General features: G+C 42.9%; 1 protein-coding gene across 1 annotated transcript in view; it reads right to left on the bottom strand.

Moving 5' to 3' along the window:
- Window positions 1-16,496, bottom strand: part of ATAD2 (ATPase family AAA domain containing 2) — a 38,753-nt gene extending 22,257 nt beyond the window's left edge. The window contains exons 1-10 of the mRNA XM_074577771.1: window positions 16,144-16,496; window positions 11,003-11,145; window positions 10,418-10,467; window positions 8,869-9,022; window positions 7,318-7,414; window positions 6,289-6,361; window positions 3,789-3,899; window positions 3,194-3,302; window positions 2,039-2,155; window positions 1,023-1,131 (exon numbers count right to left, since the gene is read on the bottom strand). Of these exons, the coding sequence (XP_074433872.1) occupies window positions 1,023-1,131; window positions 2,039-2,155; window positions 3,194-3,302; window positions 3,789-3,899; window positions 6,289-6,361; window positions 7,318-7,414; window positions 8,869-9,022; window positions 10,418-10,467; window positions 11,003-11,145; window positions 16,144-16,374 (1,194 nt within the window). The 5' untranslated portion in view covers window positions 16,375-16,496. The remainder of the gene's footprint in view (window positions 1-1,022; window positions 1,132-2,038; window positions 2,156-3,193; window positions 3,303-3,788; window positions 3,900-6,288; window positions 6,362-7,317; window positions 7,415-8,868; window positions 9,023-10,417; window positions 10,468-11,002; window positions 11,146-16,143) is intronic.
- Window positions 16,497-16,518: the final 22 nt, after the last annotated feature.

Here is a 16,518-nt window from a genome sequence, read left to right on the forward strand (position 1 = left end):
AATTGCTTGAGAGGAAAGTGTAAACCAAGGTAGCTGTAGACAGCACATTATTGAAAGTTTCCATAAACACTGGAAACATCTCATGGACACAATGAACTAAAAATACTTAGAATCATAGGGTTGGAAGGGACCTCTGGAGATCATCTAGTCCAACCCCCTGCCAGAGCAGGGTCACCCAGAGCAGGTTACACAGGAACGTGGCCAGGTGGGTTTTGAATGTCTCCGAAGTTGGAGACTCCACCACCTCTCTGGGCAGCCTGTTCCAGTGCTCTGCCACCCTCAAAGGAAAGAAGTTCCTCCTCATGTTCAGGTGAAACTTCCTAGGCTCAAGTCTGCGCCCATTACCTCTTGTCCTGTCCCCAAGCACCACTGAAAAGAGCCTGGCCCCATCCTCCTGACACCCACCCTTTAAGTATTTATAAGTGTTGATAAGATCCCCCCTTAGTCGTCTTTTTTCCAGACTGAAAAGACCCAAATCCCTCAGCCTTTGTTCATAAGAGAGGTGTTCCAGTCCCCTAATCACCTTGGTAGCCCTTTGCTGCACCCTCTCCAGCAGTTCCCTGTCCTTCTTGACCCAGGGAGCCCAGAACTGGACACAGTACTCCAGGTGCGGCCTCACCAGGGCAGAGTAGAGGGGGAGGATGACCTCCCTCCACCTGCTGGCCACATTCTTCTTGATGCACCCCAGGATGCCATTGGCCTTTTTGGCCACAAGGGCACATTGCTGGCTCATGGTCATCCTGTTGTCCTCCAGGACTCCCAGGTCTCTTTCAGCTGAGCTGCTCTCCAGCAGGTCAGCCCCCAACCTGTACTGGTGCAGGGGGTTATTCCTCCCCAGGTGCAGCACCCTACACTTGCCCTTATTGAATTTCATAAGGTTCCTCTCTGCCCAACTCTCCAGCCTGTCCAGGTCTCTCTGTATGGTGGCACAGCCTTCCAGTGTGTCAGCCACCCCCCCAGCTTTGTGTCATCAGCAAACTTGCTGAGGGTGCACTCTGTCCCCTCATCCAGGGGATACTTACTGAACAGTCTATTTGCATTGGATCAACATCAGCCAGACTTGCTCCAATTTTCATCCGATCCTTGTGAATTCCCTTTAACTCATCTTTCCGAAAGTTTAGTGGAAGACACCTGATTTGAATTAAGGAGAAAGAGAAAGGTGCTTTCTAACTTAAGATGCAGCTAGAAGATTTTTGCTTTTATAATGATGGCAAGTGAATGCAGAAGACCTTATAAATGAGTATAAACTTTCTAAACAGTTAAATATTTGTTCAAATTGTTTTACATTTAATGTCCGTAAGTAAATAAAGGAAGATGGTCAGAAAACAGAGCTAATTATTTTAACAACTCATAGTGCTTATCAATATCCGTGCCAGTCAGCACAGCATGTATAGGAATGCAAGCTTTGAACAAGTTATTCCATATGTGGAGACCGTGAACTGACCTTGATTTGTGTGACGGAAGAACCCCCCCCAAAACACACTGACATCTTTCAAAGATTTTTTGCTTCAACATTCAAAAAGTTACAGCCCAAAGGGACACTAATTTCAGTGTGGATTAACATTATAAAGGCTGCCCACCACAGCTGGTCCTTCCCAAGGACTTTGGGATGTGTGTGCCTGAAGACACACGTGGGCCGAAAACATATTTGTTAGAGTGTTATTAAAATCGTTTTTCTAGAGCATTTGTTAAGTAACAAAACCTCCATCATTTCCTCGATTTATAACATTCTCTGTTATGGAGGTTTTCTTTCTGAATAAACTACTGTAAAGCACAGGAGCAGTGGAATTTTACATTAAAAACAACATAAAAGTATTCCTCCCCCCATTTCTGCCTAGAAATCAAATTGCTTATTAAAAGGCAATTCTAAAAATCCAATTTTAGAGTCTAGTTACAGTCGTCAGTATCAAGAGATACGATTAAATATTGCCACAATTTAAAAACTGTACAAGATGAAGAGGGTAACGCTCCTCTGTTAGGCAGATTCAAACTCTTCCCAAGTAGCGTTCTCTCTCCCCTGTTCTCCAATTTCATTCACCTTGTCAAATCTCTGTTACGGCTGTGCTTCCTACGCCTCTCAAAATGCTCTTCGTCATCAGATGAGGACGATGAGGAAGAGGATGTGGAATCACTGTTGTGGACTGCATGTCTCCGTCTGCAAACATTTAAACAAACAAGTAAAAAAATTAGAGTACACGCTAAGTAATATCAACATTTAAGTGAATTCTATGTCAGAATTTACTTTGAGATCTATTAAGTTTTCAAATCATTGTACTCCTTATGAATGTGATTTCAAGGTACATTACATGATTTACCTTGTGACAGCAAAATTTTATTTTTCTTAGGAAGGTAAAGTGTTTAACTGTTTTGCAAAGGAATTTCAAAAACAAATTCCTCATTTTGTCCAATCTCTCCCTTACACACACAAATTGAGTTTCACTTAGCATTACGTATCCACTCTGTTTAGCATAAACCTTTTTAACTTATTTAAAAATTAGACTTCAAAACCCCTTCCTTCCATAACTGTCTGCTTTCAAGGATGCTACACAAATTGCTCGTATCTAGCAAGAGATGGCATTCTCCAAGCCCTAACTGCTTACAGGATCTAAAACCCCTGTTGCAATTAAAATTTATAATTTCATGTAGCATTTTTCCTGTTTATAGTTTCACACAGATACATTAACTGATTCCAGAGAGAAACCAGAATCAGTATTCGAGTGATTAAAAAAAAATAAAATTAAAATTTCCATAAGGCTCTCCTCCCTCTAACTAAATTATCTTCAGTTTTAAGAAAATAATTGGTATCCTTCAAGATCAAATAGTCTAAGATTTTCACAGGGAGATTCTGGCTTCAGTTCCAGAGCAAAAGAATTTCAGTTACACAATCTCAGCCACAACCTCCGTAATCACCTTATCAGTGACCACAAATAACTGCATTTAAAAAAAATCTAATGGCTAATTATATAAGTGCATTTTAAACTGCATTTAAAAAAAAATAAATAATCTAATGGCTAAGTATAGTGTTCCCCCCCCCCTCCAGTATTTGTTTTCTTTATACCCTTAGACTACGACAGCAGTAATCACACTATTAATCTGTAATTACCACCAATCCAAACCCCCTTGAAAGCATTATTCAGTAACGTGACTGACAGCACTATTGATAAACAAGAACTCTGACTAACCGTACACCAACCTGTTAGGTCTTTTGCAGCAAGAGCCTTGCGACTGAGCACTTCTAAATGGGTACCTCTGTCTAACAGGTGAGGGCTGGCCCGAAAAATATATCTTACGTTGTCTTGGTTCTGTTGAAAGCAAAGAATTTAGAATAATGTTACATACAAGTTTAAGAGAAAGCAGGATAGTGAAGGAGGCAGAAAATGTGATGTGTTTCGCCCAGCTGTAATTTCAGGGGAATTTTCAAGTGAATGGAGGGGGGGGGTGGGCGGCGGGGCAGCAGGGTTTAAAATCAGTGCACAGTAGAAGCGGAAAAAACACACACCTGCTTTTTAAGAACTGAAAACCACAAGAGTAAGATTATCAAGTCTGTTTAACTACTGTTCTTTCAAGGATACATAGGTCATTTTTTTTTACTGAAAAACCACAATAAGTATGTCAAATGGCAAAGAAATACATGCACAGGATACATGCATTTAATAAAATTTACTTGCAGAATGAAGGTAAGAAATTTAAATACAAGTTGGGTGTGTGTGTATACATTTCATTTTTAAAAAGTATCTCACTTATATGCAAGAAATTAGCTCTTAAGAGAAACTCTGCATATAACCTACTTTCCAACGGAGCCTGATAGCGTTCAACGGTTTTCCTCTGTCGGAAGTCGTAACGCTTTCGAGTGTCTTCACCATCATCATCTTCTTTCTCTTCGCTTTCTTCTGATGAAACTACCGTACATTGACATAACATTAAAATGTTTAAGTACTGTTGCAAATTATATTAAATCCAAAATGCACTACACAGATGCCTATAGGTTTTACTATTACCTGCATGATAATGACACAATAGATCTGAAAACCTGCAAAACCTTAAGACCAATTTATGCAATTTATCCAGAAATGACAGAACACAAGAGGAGCATCCATATAGCTTTTGTTCTGTCCTCGCTGAAATTGCTGGGTGACTTCTTGTTGGTCTTACTAACGACAATTCTGTCACCTTGCTTAGCTAAGATGCAGCTCCTATGAAAACCACTATTTCAGAAAGTCATTTCTTGTTATTTTGACAAAGCGTTCTAAGGAAATGTTTTGAATACTCTATAGTTGTCAGACTAAGCATGGTAATCTAGCTCGAAGTCCTAGCTCTGCCACAGATTACGTGAGCAATGATGGGCAAGTCACAGGTTTGAACTTCCCCAGTCAGAAAATAACGTCAAATGCATTCAGTTTATGCCACTAGCTTCTGGGAAGTAACCTGAAGTTTCTTCATAAGAGATGGTAGGAATGCAAAAAACAGAGTATAATTAGCAGGTTCTTAATAATGCCCTCTCACATTAATAGCTGGACACCAGGTGACGTACGTGCTCTGTTCACCTACCTGCTCACTAAAATTAAGTAAATTTTATTCTTTGGAAAGGGCTACTGTTTTTTTAATTCCCCCCAAAAGGTCACACTGCTTTCTGGATGCAAGACAAGTTACACAAGTTACGTAGAGGGCACATGGAAAACTGAGAAATGATTTTGGCATCCCCAGTCCTTGGTACTCCAACACTCCTGTCACAAAGCCATGAATTTCTCTGCTTTTCTGCTCCTCTAGTCCTTCCCCTTGCTCCACTCATCAACAGGCCACAGACTGTTCTCTGGCTTGTTCGGGATGAGGAACAAGGTCACCCCAATGCTCGTTAACACCTGGACATCTAGCTTGAACCCCACTGTAGGTCTCCATTGCCAGTGGTCAAGTCTTACACAGTCTGTGTAACATTTGCAAGATACTGCCCTCACTGGGTATGGCATAAATGATCTCTTACTCAAGTTCTGATGGTCAGAGAGGTGATCAGGCGCAGGGCATAGTCAAGCAAACTATTTACATGTGGCCATTTTCACCCTTTTTTTTTTACCCCTGTGCACCCTCTATTTTCCCACTCTCGTTCCTCCCAAAACCACCTAAACCCCTCCCTTGTCCTGCTTTTGGTCCCTGCCTTAAAGATCCTGTAAGTCCTGCGTGAACTGCCTTTCCCCAGCATCCCACAGTATGTTCTCACCCCTAGGCAGGAACCCCTTAGTCGGAAAGGTGATCTGGAGAGCCATCCCCGATGACTCTTCCAGATGGATTTCACACCTGGACACTGGGGCTGATGGCTCTGCTGGGACAGCCCTGGGAGGGGCCCAGACAAGGTGGCTCTCTGTGATTTGAGTCCTTGATTTGGGTCCCTGCCTGCCATTGTACACTCCGGTGCTCCTCCGGGCTTGTGCAGACAGGGCTTTGATGGGCTGATGGCCCTGGGAGTAGCCCAGCAGGGTGTTATTTGGGCTCCCCCTCCTGCCACCATCTCTCTGAGCTCCTTTGTGGGTGCAGGGGAGGTCTATGACAAAACCTAACACTGACCAGCTCAGCTACCACCACATCCTTCTCTGTCCTTAAGTACGGTCTTGCCCCATTGTGTTCCATCCAGAAAGCTCCTGCAAGGACCGTCGGACCAACCACCTTAATCACAACTATCCTTCTCCTTAAAACTTCAAAGTTTTTCCCCCTCACTTCAAACATAAAGTTAATAAGGCCTTTTACAATTTAACCTTATTCCTCATGTTATTTCCCACTGAGTACCGGGATGACAGCTCCTAATTAGAGGCCCGGACAAGTTTCCAGTGATACCTGCTAAACACAAAAATGAACACCACCATCTTCTCCCCTGCTGATCTTCAGGCTCGGGAGGAGCTTTCTCCACACATCTGGCAGCCTACCTTACTGCCTTACTATTCTCACTGCACTGCTCACAACCGTGAAAACTGTCATGCTCCTGCTGTAGCGAGATCACTCTCTCATTCTGAGTAATCCCATCCATTTCTTTGTATTCCCACCTGTCCACGGCCATCTGTTGCCTTTTATCTTGTAAGCATTTTGGAAAAGCACCAGGTTGTTTTTTTTCTCTGAATACCTGTTCTGAGCTCACTACAGTACAGCCCTAGAGTCCATGACTGTGGCTTGTAATGTCAATAGCAATACAGATATTTTTTTTTTAATAGATGAAAAATACCCAGTAGTTCGGCTCATCTCAATTGTTTAAGACAAGGCTTTTGGGCAGAGCATAGTAAAGAAAATTTAAAACAGAACTGCCACCTTGATTATCAGCTATTTCTTCATCAGCTCTTTGGACTTCTTTCTTTCCTCGGGAGTACATATCGAGGTTTTCCTAATTATAAAAGAAACAAGGACGATCAGTCACACATGCAGAAAACCTGACATGGGCATATTTGGTGCCTATATAGTAACATTATCAAGGCACTCCATATACACGAAAGAGTAAATTCAGGTACAGGACAGAATAGGAACATCATTCTGGCACCTAGGATTAGTAACAAGAATTTCTGCTCTAAGAAAGGATTTAGCACACACAATAGTTAAATACTTATCCAGATACAAAACTGAAGGTATCAATTAAGTACAAGTTAATAATCCAAGAGTGTGGCAGAACCCAGGAAAAAGCCATTCCTATCAGACAAAAAAAATAATCATATGGGCATTTGAGAGATGGTAAGATGATATAAAAGTACTATGGACAATTATGGTTTTATTAAAAAAAAATGGAATTCAGATCTAAAGAAAAAACTATGAAGATGTTTAAAAAATGAAGTGCCTGTCATTCAAAAGGACAGCAGAAGAACTTAATTTGAGCAAAACTAAGACAGAGGAAATATGATTGCTGTATATAATTTTAACATAAATTCCTCTAGGGATGGAAGACTACCTAAGCTCACAGGGAAGGCTGGTACAAGAGCAAACATCAATGAATTTAGTTTTTAGTAAGACTTGAAGTGAAAATCCAAGCCCTGAAAACTGTTTGTAAACAGTGTCCATTCAAAAAATCATAAGTAATTCAGAAAGCGTAGAAGACGACATGTATTTCAGCATATCACTGCTATTTCCTGTCTTCCAAAGAAGGCATTTGCTCCACCCTCAGAGGGCATCTGTAGCATGACCATAACAGTAAGATGTTAAATTACAATTAAAGAGCAAAACCAAATGTTATTTTGGACTACACTATTCTTTGGAAGAAGTTATTTCAGCTAAATTAAAATTACAACTAAATAATTTCCCTTTGTGAAATACACCACTAATACAAAACCAGTAAAAGAAATTAGTATCTACTTCTTCTGCGTCATGGAACACCCCAAGGTCATCCATCATTCGCCGTCTACGCATCTTCTCCATGTCATCCATTTTTTGCAAGACTGCTTCTGCAGTACTAAGATAAAAATTTGACACGTAAGAGCAAAGACGGGCATGTAAAAGAACCCCATGTAAAACAGTACACATAATCAGTATGACATTTTAACACAGTATGCACAAAGCAAGAGTCATTGACACTTAGCCAAGTTTTTAAACACTACTTAAAAATTGGGTCAAGCGTTTGCTTTTTTATAGAGATTTAAGGACAAGCATTTGAGAATTAGCAAACATACACTGTTTTCCGGTTTATTTCCCCCTCCCGCTGCACACAGGAAAAAAAAAATAATTATCTGTTTTAGTAGGAAAAAAAGAATTCTGAAGATCATAGTAAGATAACAGAAAGAAATTATGGCAGTTTTTAATAGTACTTAAGTTGCTGCGCATGCTTGCATTAAGTTATTTTTATTTCACAGCCTTCCTCAGACAACAGGTTGCTTATTCCTCTCTTAACCGTAATTTTTGTGTTGGTTTTCCATGACTATGTATGCTGGAAAAAACATCCCGCCGCTGTTACACTTTGCAAACCTTGCAGAAAACAATGTCAATTTGGGCTTCACAAAGAGAATTAAACCACAGACAGAAACACGAGGACTACTTCCCTCTGGCTGAATCCAACTTTCCTCACTATCTTCACTCAACTGAGCATTGCAAAAATATTCATAAGCATGGAAGAAAAGTTATTTAAAAATGAAGGCACTTCTGATGCTAAGAAAATTGATTGAGAGAGCAAGTTAACGCTACTGAAAGTCACAACATAAAGCGATCCTTTTGGTTTACCCCACCATACTTAAACCCACCTAGCCCATACATAAAAGGTGCTCTAGTATGTAGATCTCTCTACAGCTGGCAATCCCAAAGCGAGAACACCAGTGGCCAATTTAAATATCAGCTGTGCCCAAATTCATTACACATGAGGCACCTTCCAAACACATCCCCCCGCACACGCTCTCAGACCTGGAAACAGCCACAAGCACTTACTTCCAAAAAACTCAGGTTTAACAGCTTGGCTGCAAAGTACAAAGGCCCACACCTTACTTAAATCAATATATCAGCAATAATTACAGGACATACTGGTGCAGGCAGAGGAAGAGGATATATCGTTGATATATATGCCAGGTCTGAGAGTGTGTGCGGGAGCATGTTGTTGCCTGATCAACAACAAAAGAATGTTAGAGGCTGGTAACAACACTCCGCAAATTCCAAGCCGTGCGACCCCGGTGGAACCCTACTGTTGTGGGCAGCTGCAGCCCAGCAGTTATCACAAGGAGGTAGCACATACGTAAGGGCGTATAGGGAAGTCTCAGCCGAACCACTGAAGACATTTAGCCCTTGCTACCAGGAATAATACCACCTTTCTCTGTTGTCAAAAGAAGGAGAATTTATGCCGATATTATGCCAATAGCACAAAGGCTTGCTAATAAGGCTTATTTCAGTAGCTTTGCGACATGATGAAAAAAAAACCCCACTTACTTTGTTATAAGTTTGTCAAACAAAACAGATTGATTTGTAGCGCTGTAACGACTTTGTGGAAGTCTGCAGCTTCGCCGGACCGCCAAATCACCATTTTCTTCATGGACTTGTTCTGCAGCTTTTGCATCAGCTCTGGTCTTCAGTGTTCTGGTGACTAAAACGCATTAATATATAACATATTTTGAGACACAAAATAAGTTATTCCTTTTGTTTCACCATCGCTGTAGTAAAATGTAAAAATCTGCAGTGGATTGATCTTTTTCTTTAAATAGAAGTTATTATTTTAGAAGTTATTGTCATGACCACAGCATTCAACTTATATTACTTATGTTTCAACTACCTGCTTAAAAGCATGAGACTTTTAGAGCAACTTCTTAATAGACTGGAAAGCTAATCTGGTGAAAACAAACACACAACTTTTGTTTCGTGCAGGAGGCAATTTATTCAAGTTACTTCTTCCTGGAAAAGTGAAAACAACCAGTGTTTCTCTCTAAGGTGTTTTTATTCCATTCATGTAAAATTGTATCTAATAGGTTTTTTTTTTTTAAATTGTTTATGTGGGAAGTCTCCTAAGATGCATGTTTTTAGTACAGTGTTTAAACGTGCATCATTTTCATTTTCTGCATCATGACACAAAAGCTCTAGAAGATAAGAAATGCTTCAAGATAAACTCCCAAAGAACTCAAACGCTTGCCTGATTTTAAAAAAGATCTGCCCACTATTTACCACACAGCATCCTTTGCCATGGGTTCGTTACTTGCACTATCATTAAAACAGTTAAGAGAGGTCAGTGAGAGAGTAGTAGATACATCACTGTGTCAATCCAAACACAGCTATGCTTTGATCTCATCATCATCACTAAGTATAAAACTAAGTTTGAGCCCAGTAAGTAACAATTTACAATGCACAATTAAAACCTGAATTACTACACACAAAGTGTATTTCAGGCCCCTCCCCATGTTCAGACCGTGGCTGGCAGGACGCTGCCTGGACCCAATGGATTTTCCCAGCTTCCAGCAAGTGGATTCCCAGTACCAAGCCTGACTGCATACTTGGCACGGCCATTCGGTTCCAAGGTAAACCGCGTAACTTCAGCGACATCTTCCCCGCGTCAGGGGGTTTGTGCGTCTCATGACTGAATTACTTTTTAACTCACAGATATTATAATCTATCATATTGCAGTATTCCCTCCTATTTGCAAGAACAATTTTCAGTTATGTCGTGTCCTGCAGACTCCAGAAAATCCACATCACAAAGAAACCCGACCCAAGGAACAGATTCTCTAGTGCCTAAGAGCAGGCTGGAATTCACCCTGCCTTCTCCCCAAGCCTGCAAGGAAATAATAGCACGTCCTCCTATTTGCACCTATCTCTTCATAAAATTCATAGGAAATTCACTATCTTTAAGGTATCTATTCTCACAACTTCAGCTGATTTTGGCTGATGAGTTCACAAGTTTTTGGGGCCAAGTTAAACAGCCAGAGTGACCAAATGCAATCCTTCTCAGAAACCAGGCTAAAAAGGAATCCTAAGGAATTACCACTACTTACCTTCTTTATATTCTTCTTTTTTTGGGTCTGATTTTGGCTTTGCCACCTGCCTACATTAAGAAAGAGGACAGAAGAAAGGAGAAAAGAGTTACTGTAGTAGAATTATCGTACAGAGGTATTATATCCTATCATACTGTATTGCATCGTATCGTTCCCCTGCAAGACTGGGGAACTTCACCAAGTTTATAAGCTGGCGCTCCACATCATGCAAAGAAAAGCCTGTGGTCCACAAGGAGGATTCAGATCCAGTCTGCCATGGACCATGTACACAGTTTTTTTAAGGGGAGACGTTTCCTAACCTGCTAATCTTGAAGACTCAATAAGGCAAATAATATCTCAGTAACCGAAGTGGAAGAGAGATCTCACAAGAGTTGGGAAAAGACGCATGTTTTTTATACAAGCAGAAGATTTTTACTAAGAAGAGTGATTCTAGTTCTAAGATACTGTCACTGACATTAACATAATCGTATTCCCCCGCAGATTTTTAGCTGTAGATTTATCATGATGTGACTCATTGTGCATGCTTTCACTTTTCCTTTTCATTCTATAAATTCAGCAGAGATTGGACATCTAGAAATACAATACCTCGTCAAGTGTCTTCGATTGATGTTTTCACTTAATATTTCCATGCTTTTGTCAAAGCTAGAGTCTGAACAGGGTGGCATGTTTTTTCTCATTGATCTTAAACAGTGTCCATTGAAACAATCAATTTTGCCAGAGGAAAATTCCTAGGAAAAAAAAGAAATAAGAACATATTTATCTGAACCATGTATGTTGAGCTAAGAAGGAAATTCTGCCTCATTTAGGCAAGTTTATTTTGTAACTCTCATGACTTGACAGTGGTGCAACTAAGAGCTGGTAAGCCTTGAACCACTGCTGCACTAAAAAGTAGCTCTCAGAAAAAAAATACCACCAGCTTTGAAAGCTAAAGCTCCCCTCTGCCATGCTCTTCTTGGGGACAACTTGAGCTTAATATCCTTTGAAAAAGTTGCTGCAGCAAAGCCTCTCATATAAACTTATAATTTCATGAAAAAAACCCACCCAAAACCTTTTATTTCAAAATTGGTTCAGAGGAGCAGCCAAGCTTGACCTTGCATGTCCTGGGATTAAAATCTAGTCAGGAGAGTTTTCCTCCTATCTCTGTTCCATTTATGACTACGTTAAAAGATTTCCTTCAGAAGGACAGCATTTACTCACAGGAAACCAAAGTGAACTCAGGATACCTTTTTTATGTCTGTTAATCTTGTTCACATCAGCATTTCTGCAAGGAGGGCGAGTGCTATCACTTTTACTAGGTGTGGAAAGATCTGATGACCATGAGCAGGGGCTTGTTCAGTTTACAACCCAAAGTTTCCTTAAACATATGCCGAACTAAATCTCACACTGAAAAGGGCAGAAAAGAGACCAGACTCTTTTACTTCTTGACACTAATGTTACCAAGAGGTACTCCCATTAGTAGTTGATGGAGACGATGACGGAAGCGTGAAGAAGGCTGCTACAAGAGGACAAAGATGAACACACAGTGAGAGCTCAGGCCACCTGATCAGCCCTGAGCCCCAGAGATGGGCCATCCTCTAACTGTCGGATGTCTTCTCTTTAGTCCACCTAGAACCAGCCGTCCCCAATGTTCTTCTCATTCTTTGTCCCCCATGACAGCTTCTCATGGTAAGACAGACCTTTTGCAGGAGGAGGATTTCAACCACCTTTCCTTCATCATTCATTTTAAAGAGCACCTCCCTTCCTGCAGTTCTCCGGGCTGGTGGAGCGAGGCCTCACGAGATGCTTCCCACAGCTGGCTTTTGAATTGGGGCATCCGAGATCAAACCCCTAAAGGTATTTTCTGTTTCTTGGATCCAGTGAGGATGGATATAACAAGACCTAAAGCTTTATGAGAGGCAGCCTGATCTGTCAGAGTCACCTTTAACATTTTTCCTCTCAAAGGTTTAAGAAATGGTAACAAAAAGCCTTTCAACTTTTCAATTTGACAGAGCCCAAGGTTTATTTGGGGAAGGCAGGTTTTTGTGCACACTCACACACAGGAGCATATAAAGACTTTAACTACTTTCAGCATTTGTCACTGAGACAACTAGAAAAAAAAAACAACTCTAGACCAAGAAATAATGATGTTCTCTCGCTCTCAGCTGCAAATATACTCAAACTCCTGCAGCTGGTATGCCTATGGCTTATATGACATCCTATAAAATCTATAGGCATGTCTGGGAACTACCTATAATGTCAGGTTATGTGATTAAAGGCTAATCCGCATGAAGGAAAAGCAGTGGAGGAGCCCCGGCAACCGCTCCTCAGGAGGCCACCAGCCAGCCCCAGGCCCGGCTCCAGGGTGAGGGACCCCGGGGCCACCTCACAGACCAAGTGAGGACCCCGGCCGAGAAGAGGACTCATTGTGGGACGCCGATCACCACTGTCTGTCCCGCCTTCTCATTTATTCATTTAATGGCACTTCTATCTGTGTCCTGGGGCACAGAGGTCCGAGTGCCAGCGAGGGGAGAAGGGGTCACACCTCCTCACAGCCTGCGCCATCGCTAACAGAGGCCAAGCCAGCGTAGCTGGGGCTGGAGTTTTGGGAACCAGCTACTGGAGAGGCCACAGGTCTGGGCCAGGGACCCGTCTGTGCCTGTGCATGAGGGAACTGGGAGACCAGGCCAGCCGGGGCCAGCTACTGGTTTGACTGAGCGTCTAAGGACAGGTACAGAGGGGTATACATAGTGCCTGTGGACATATGGGGTGTAAATACCAACAACTGGAGCGGGGCTGCGCACCTCTGGGGCTTACACAGCGGCTGGCAGCCCCTGGGGAGACCCAAAGGTGGCTACAGACAGACTGGGTGCCCAAGACCAAGTGACACAGGCATCCCTATTACATACGTGCATCTCTGTGTGTCTGTTTTCCCACTAACAGGTTTTCGTGTTGCTCAGCCAGAGAGGGAAGAAGGATCAGGCCATCACAGGGCCACCGGGTTCAGCTGCTCCCAACATACAGCAGAGCTTTTTAGGAAAGAGGCTTTATTTCTAAATACACGCTCCCTTGTGAAATTAAGACTCCGAAGTCGGGAGCAGCTCTGGAAGATTTAGCTTGCTTAAACTCCAAGATACAGGAATTGCAACTGACGCTTTGGATATTTCTACTTCATTGACCTAGAAGTAAATATTCCTTGGGAGACGCCTTCGAGGTTTGCCATATCAGTTAGAAGATGACTGCAATAATATGCTTCACAGATCTCTGGGCCAAATCCCAGACTGGAAGAAGAACAAACACTTAGTGAATGTCAGCACAAACGTTAGAAAAAAAACCCAAACAGTATAGTGACCTGGAAAATCTTTCTGTATATTCTTATGCACTTGTTTGCTTTTTTTTTTAATGTATTTGTAATGCAATGTTCACAACATAATATTTGTGATATTCGTTATCCTCTGTACTGTCTTTTTGCCTTAATCTTGGCTCAAATAGGACACAGTTACAATGTATATTGCTAACTCTGAGCGTCTTCCATTCGTAGGAAGGCACCCCAGTTCTGTGCGATGGCAGACACCAAGAACTATAGGTTAATTCCAGCAAGCTTCCAGCAGAGCAAGAGTAACTAACTCTTATCAACGGGCTGAAAAAACGCACTCAAGAAGTGAAACTCAGTAGAAGCAAATGGCTAAACTGGAAAGATAAGGCAACCGGAAGAAAGAATTTTGTAAAGTATTTCAAAGTTTGAAAGCATTTCATATTTTATTACTTTTCTCATGCTATAGGAAGTGATTAATACGAAGTGATTTCTAAAAAGTCTTTTTACAAAAACTGTATGTTAGCTATCTAGTATCTCTTGAGGAAGTAACTCTATGTTGAGGTACTATCAGAACAGATAAACGTGCTTAACTGCAACAAGGCTGTGAGCTCTGATGCTGAGATCCCTACACAGACGAGTCATGAAGACTCAGCCTGGAAAAGTGCCTCTTTCCACTCTGCCCAGACAAAAAGCAAAGTCTGGAGCCCACTGCCCTCAAATACACGTCACAGGACAACAATCTTGTTCAGCTTGGGGAATTAAGCCAGGGTTATAGACCTGCAGAGACACAGCTTCCAAAGGGACACTTTGGATCTGCCATGGGACTGGAAACATGGAAGAAGATAAATCCATCAGCGGCTGGTTTACCTTAGACTTTCTGCTGTATGCTCCTTACTCTCTATGGATGATATAAGCTGAATAACTAGAGACAAACTGCTTGCTGATATAGAAAAAACTGCAAAAGTTGCCACCACCAAGTCCTTGTACATATACAAATTTGGAAAGAGGCATTAGGACTTGAATATGCAGCTAGCACCAGCATCATCATCTGTCATCTAGGGCACTTGTGTATCATCTCTGCAGTTAAAACACTCCAGCAGAGCCCGGCCATCCTACAAATGAGGTAAGAACAACTCCATGCCTCAAAGCATGGCAAAGGTCTGCAAAAAGGTAAAAAAAACCCAAAACAATCCAAAACAAAGAAGAACCTTACAACCAGTTTCATAATGATGATTCTGCATTGGTTTCAGCACAAAGTTTACATTTAGCTTCCTCATTCCTTTTCTCCACACTGAGAACATGTGCCAGCTGCTTTATCTGCCTCGCTCTGCACAGCCTTCCCCTGGGTGCGCAACGGGCAGCTCAATTCCCTGTGGCCTCTGAAAACCGTTTCTAGCATAAACTACAAAAGCAAAGCAGTCATCTTTAAGCCACGGATTTCTTCCTTCTTACTTCAGTAGTCTTGAAAATAATGGGAAAAAGAATTATTTTAAGCAACTGAAAATTCTGAAAGAGTTCTGTTGGAAGGAAGCAGAGTCCACGACAAGCATCACTGAAGAGCAGACCACTTCTGGGTTGGACCTGGTCTGCCTTTACTTGTCATGGGAATGCGGAGAGGAGCCTGACCCTGACTTGGAAGGGGCAGAGAAGAGTTTTAGCTTTTGAAGTCTACGTTAAAAAAAACCCATGAACTTCTCAAAGTGGAATGGTTCAGTTATTAAAATAGCAACACTCAGCTGCAGATAGCATGGACTCCTTAATACTGTTTATAATCATGTAAGTTGTCTCTTTTCCACTAGGCCTTTTTCCTAAAATTATATAAAACTTAAGAAAAATTTTCGGCGTTTTAGGTTACAGACATAAGCGCTTTAAGTGCAAACTAGTCATGATTTCTAAACAGAGCTTCGTTTTTAGAGCATCCAAAGTAGTACCTGTATACACTTGGCTAAAGAGTATTTCACAGACGCTTCAGGACAGCTCGAACACAGTTATGGGTCGCGTACATTTTGCGTCGAGCGCTGGTTTTGATGCATTTTTGTCATCAAACCAGCGAGCGCTGTTTCTACGAGCACTACCACAATTAAAGCGAAGCGGCGTCTAAGATCTCTTTAAGATCACTTTTTAGGTAACACATTTAAGCAGAGTAAGCGGGGAAGGGGAGATACCGATAACACACCGAACCACAAGGCGACGGGGGAACTTTTCTGTCGGCGGCGACGCCCGGGACAGTCTCGGGGGCTGTCACCGCTCCCCGGGGACGGAGGCTGTGCCGACCCCCCTTGAGCCGCAGGGGGACCCGGGACGGGCGGCGGGGCTGGGGGGGAGGCAATCCCAGCTGCTTCTTCACACGGGGCCACGCAACCGACCGCAGCTGTAGGCTCCTACCCTAAATACTCATTTTTGCCCACCCCCCCTTTTTTTGCCCGGTACTCACGGCCTCGCCAGTTCTCCGGCTCCTCCGGGATCCCGCGGCCATGGCGGCGGCCGAGGCTGCGCCGGAGCGCGTCCAGATGCGGCGGCTACTGCCGCTGCCCAGCGAGGGGGGCTCCAGGGAGATGAACTCGGAGCTGGAGTCCATCAGCTCGAAGGGGGGCCGGGGACGGCGGCGGCTGTCGCGGGTGGCCGGGACGGGCGGGCGGGCGGCACTGCTCCGCAGGACCACCATGGCGGGGCGACAGGGGGGACGCCGCGGCGCCCTCCCCCCGGATCCCTCCGCCTCTCCGCCTTCCTACCTTCCTTCCGCTCACACAGACGGCCGCCGCGGCGCGGCTCGCCCCCCCCTGCCGGCGCCGCGCTGCCCGCCCTCCCG

The sequence above is a fragment of the Larus michahellis genome, chromosome 2, assembly GCF_964199755.1.
Source record: "Larus michahellis chromosome 2, bLarMic1.1, whole genome shotgun sequence".
NCBI lineage: Eukaryota > Metazoa > Chordata > Aves > Charadriiformes > Laridae > Larus > Larus michahellis.